At 36.7% G+C, this 2353-nt stretch overlaps 1 protein-coding gene across 1 annotated transcript; it reads right to left on the reverse strand.

Annotated features, from left to right (window-relative positions):
• Window positions 1–210: 210 nt before the first annotated feature.
• Window positions 211–1966, reverse strand: LOC107814047 (protein JINGUBANG). The gene is made up of 2 exons (XM_016639372.2): window positions 1273–1966; window positions 211–1097 (listed from the first exon to the last, which is right to left on the reverse strand). The coding sequence occupies exons 1-2, from the start codon at window positions 1852–1854 to the stop codon at window positions 408–410; spliced, it is 1272 nt and encodes a 423-aa protein (XP_016494858.2). The 5' UTR covers window positions 1855–1966; the 3' UTR covers window positions 211–407.
• Between the last annotated feature and the right edge of the window lie 387 nt (window positions 1967–2353).

A 2353-nucleotide genomic window follows, 5' to 3' on the forward strand; every position in this document is an offset into this window, starting at 1 on the left:
TGTCTTTAAAGACTTAGGAAAAACTTGGTTTCCAAATTGCATACTCAAAAGAATATAACTATATAGGTCTAACTTTCATAACTTTTAGCACAAAAATATAGGCAAACTATTGTTGAATTTCTTTACTCTCACACGTAGTCTGTAAATAATATAGCTTACCATAAGAAATAGGGATAGGAAAGTGATAATATTTCAGGAGATCAATGACAACATATAAAGTGAATCTCTTGAGATAAAAATGGATGGAGAACTTCTAAAGCTTGTCTCCATTTCCATTGTCCAACCCTCAAACAAAAAGGGTAAGAAAACCAACAACCAAAAAAAGAAAAGAAATTAAGTCATATGTTCTCTTTTATATTTACAATATCGTACTATGATTAAGGTAAAAAGGTATGCATAGATGAATTCTAGAGGTAATTAGGAACCCAAAATTTCCAAACCTTAACATAACAATAACAATCCAAGCTACCACTATAAAGCAGGTAAGAATTTCCAGAACCAGAATCATCTTTTACACTAGTATCTAAAGCTGCAGTCAAGCACTTAACTGGACCACTGTGCCCTTCAAACACTGCCAAACAAGAATAGCTTTTTCCAAATCCTCTCTTCCATATTCTCACAGTTTTATCAGCTGATCCACTGCATACCAAATCAGAGACCACAGCCAAACACAAAATAGATTTTTTGTGTCCTCTTAATGCCCCTGACACCACCATCTGTCTAGCACTACTGCTCTCTTTTTCCCATACAACTATTGATCGATCACAAGCACCAGAGTATAAAACAGAACCGTCTTCACTAAGAGCTAATGCATTCACTGCTGATTTGTGCTTCTCTAGAGTAGCCAATAGGGTATGGTTGTTGTCTTGTTGTTTCTTCCATACTTTGATTTTCTTGTCTGCTGACCCAGTGTAAACATGTCCATTATTGGATAAAACTATGGAGTTGATAGCATCATCGTGTGCATTCCATACTGATTCTATGCATTTGAAATCTGAAGTTCTCCATACTTTAAAACTTCTGTCCCATGAAGAAGAGTAAAGCAAAGAGCCATCTTTGGATAAGGCTAAAGCTGATACTGTGTCAACATGATGTACCTGTTGAGACATAATAAACTTTACTATTAGAACAAAATGTATATTTTCATGTGCTTGGCCATGAAAATGAATCAAGATCAGGCATGGAAGGCGTATTGAGACATGACATAAATAAGTATTAGTATCTCTAATATTTTACTCTTTTAGATAATATGGCCACACAATTTAACCGTACCCATGTGCATTTCTTGTGTCTACGCACTTGTACGTAGTTCCTTGTCCAAAATAGCTTCATACAACGATCGTTGAGTGTTGGTAAGGTGGCAATGCACTTGTATTTTTTATTAGGCGTACCATTGTCAATTTTCCATACTCGGATTCTATGATCTTGGTGGGCGCTGAAGAGTTTATCACCCAAGATGACTATGGATTTGACTGCGCTGCAACTTTGGGAAACAATGTTTTGTGTTGAATAATTGTCCTGTATTGAAGGATTTCTATCCCAAGCGAGGATTTCGCCATTAGAAGAGCCGCTGTAGAGGTAATTTCCAGCGAGAGATAAGCAGAATATGTAGGAGGAATGGCCTGTGAGTGTAGCTGCACAGTGGTGGTAGGTGTTGGAGAGATGTTCAAATTGACAAGATGATATAGAAAGAGAAGGAACAGATAGCAGACTTGGCTGTGAGTAGAGGGAAGAAAATGACCTTGAAGATAGTGATGATGAAGAATCTGAGGAAAGATGTTTAGAGTGAGATTGATCAGAATCTGATGATTCTTTCTTTGATTCGAAAGGCAGAGGACATGGAAGAAGTACCATTTTTGTTTTCCTTACAGGGAAGAGGAAGAAATATTAAACAGTTCAAATAAAGGATGGAATGAATCATGAGTGAACTTCACTTTGCAATTGCTGGCTGTTTATAATTAAGTAGGAAAAGCGTAGTTTAGCAAAATGGCACTCATAATAAAGAATAAAGAAAAGTGAAAAAACAAATGAGACAGTGACAAAAGGGTGTACGTATGGGCCCAAGAAGGGACTGTTCAATATGAAAGGGGGAGTCATTTGGGAATGGGAGTGCATCATCTAAAACATAGTCATGACTCCAAAAGCCATCATTTGGTGTAGTATTGTGAATGTCGGAGAATGAATCTTGAACCACATTTAGCGTCTTTTGTGGATAATTTAATTTAATTCTTAAGATAAACCTAGATGCTTCTCTAAGGTTTGGCAATTAGTCCCTACATTCTGTTCCTTGTAACTTCTAAAGGTGAGATCATCATTTATCCATGTTTACGGCATAAAAGGATCCCCATTCGAG

This window comes from Nicotiana tabacum, chromosome 12 (assembly GCF_000715075.1).
Source record: "Nicotiana tabacum cultivar K326 chromosome 12, ASM71507v2, whole genome shotgun sequence".
NCBI classification, from domain to species: Eukaryota; Viridiplantae; Streptophyta; class Magnoliopsida; order Solanales; family Solanaceae; genus Nicotiana; species Nicotiana tabacum.

What these genes read in the sequence shown, in the direction of transcription:
- LOC107814047 (XM_016639372.2), bottom strand. Translation starts at nt 1,854, where the DNA reads ATGGTACTTCTTCCATGTCCTCTGCCTTTCGAATCAAAGAAAGAATCA. An exon ending in GACACAAGAAATGCACATGG is followed by an intron (nt 1,098 to 1,272) that starts GTACGGTTAAAT and finishes ATGTCTCAACAG; the next exon opens with GTACATCATGTTGACACAGT.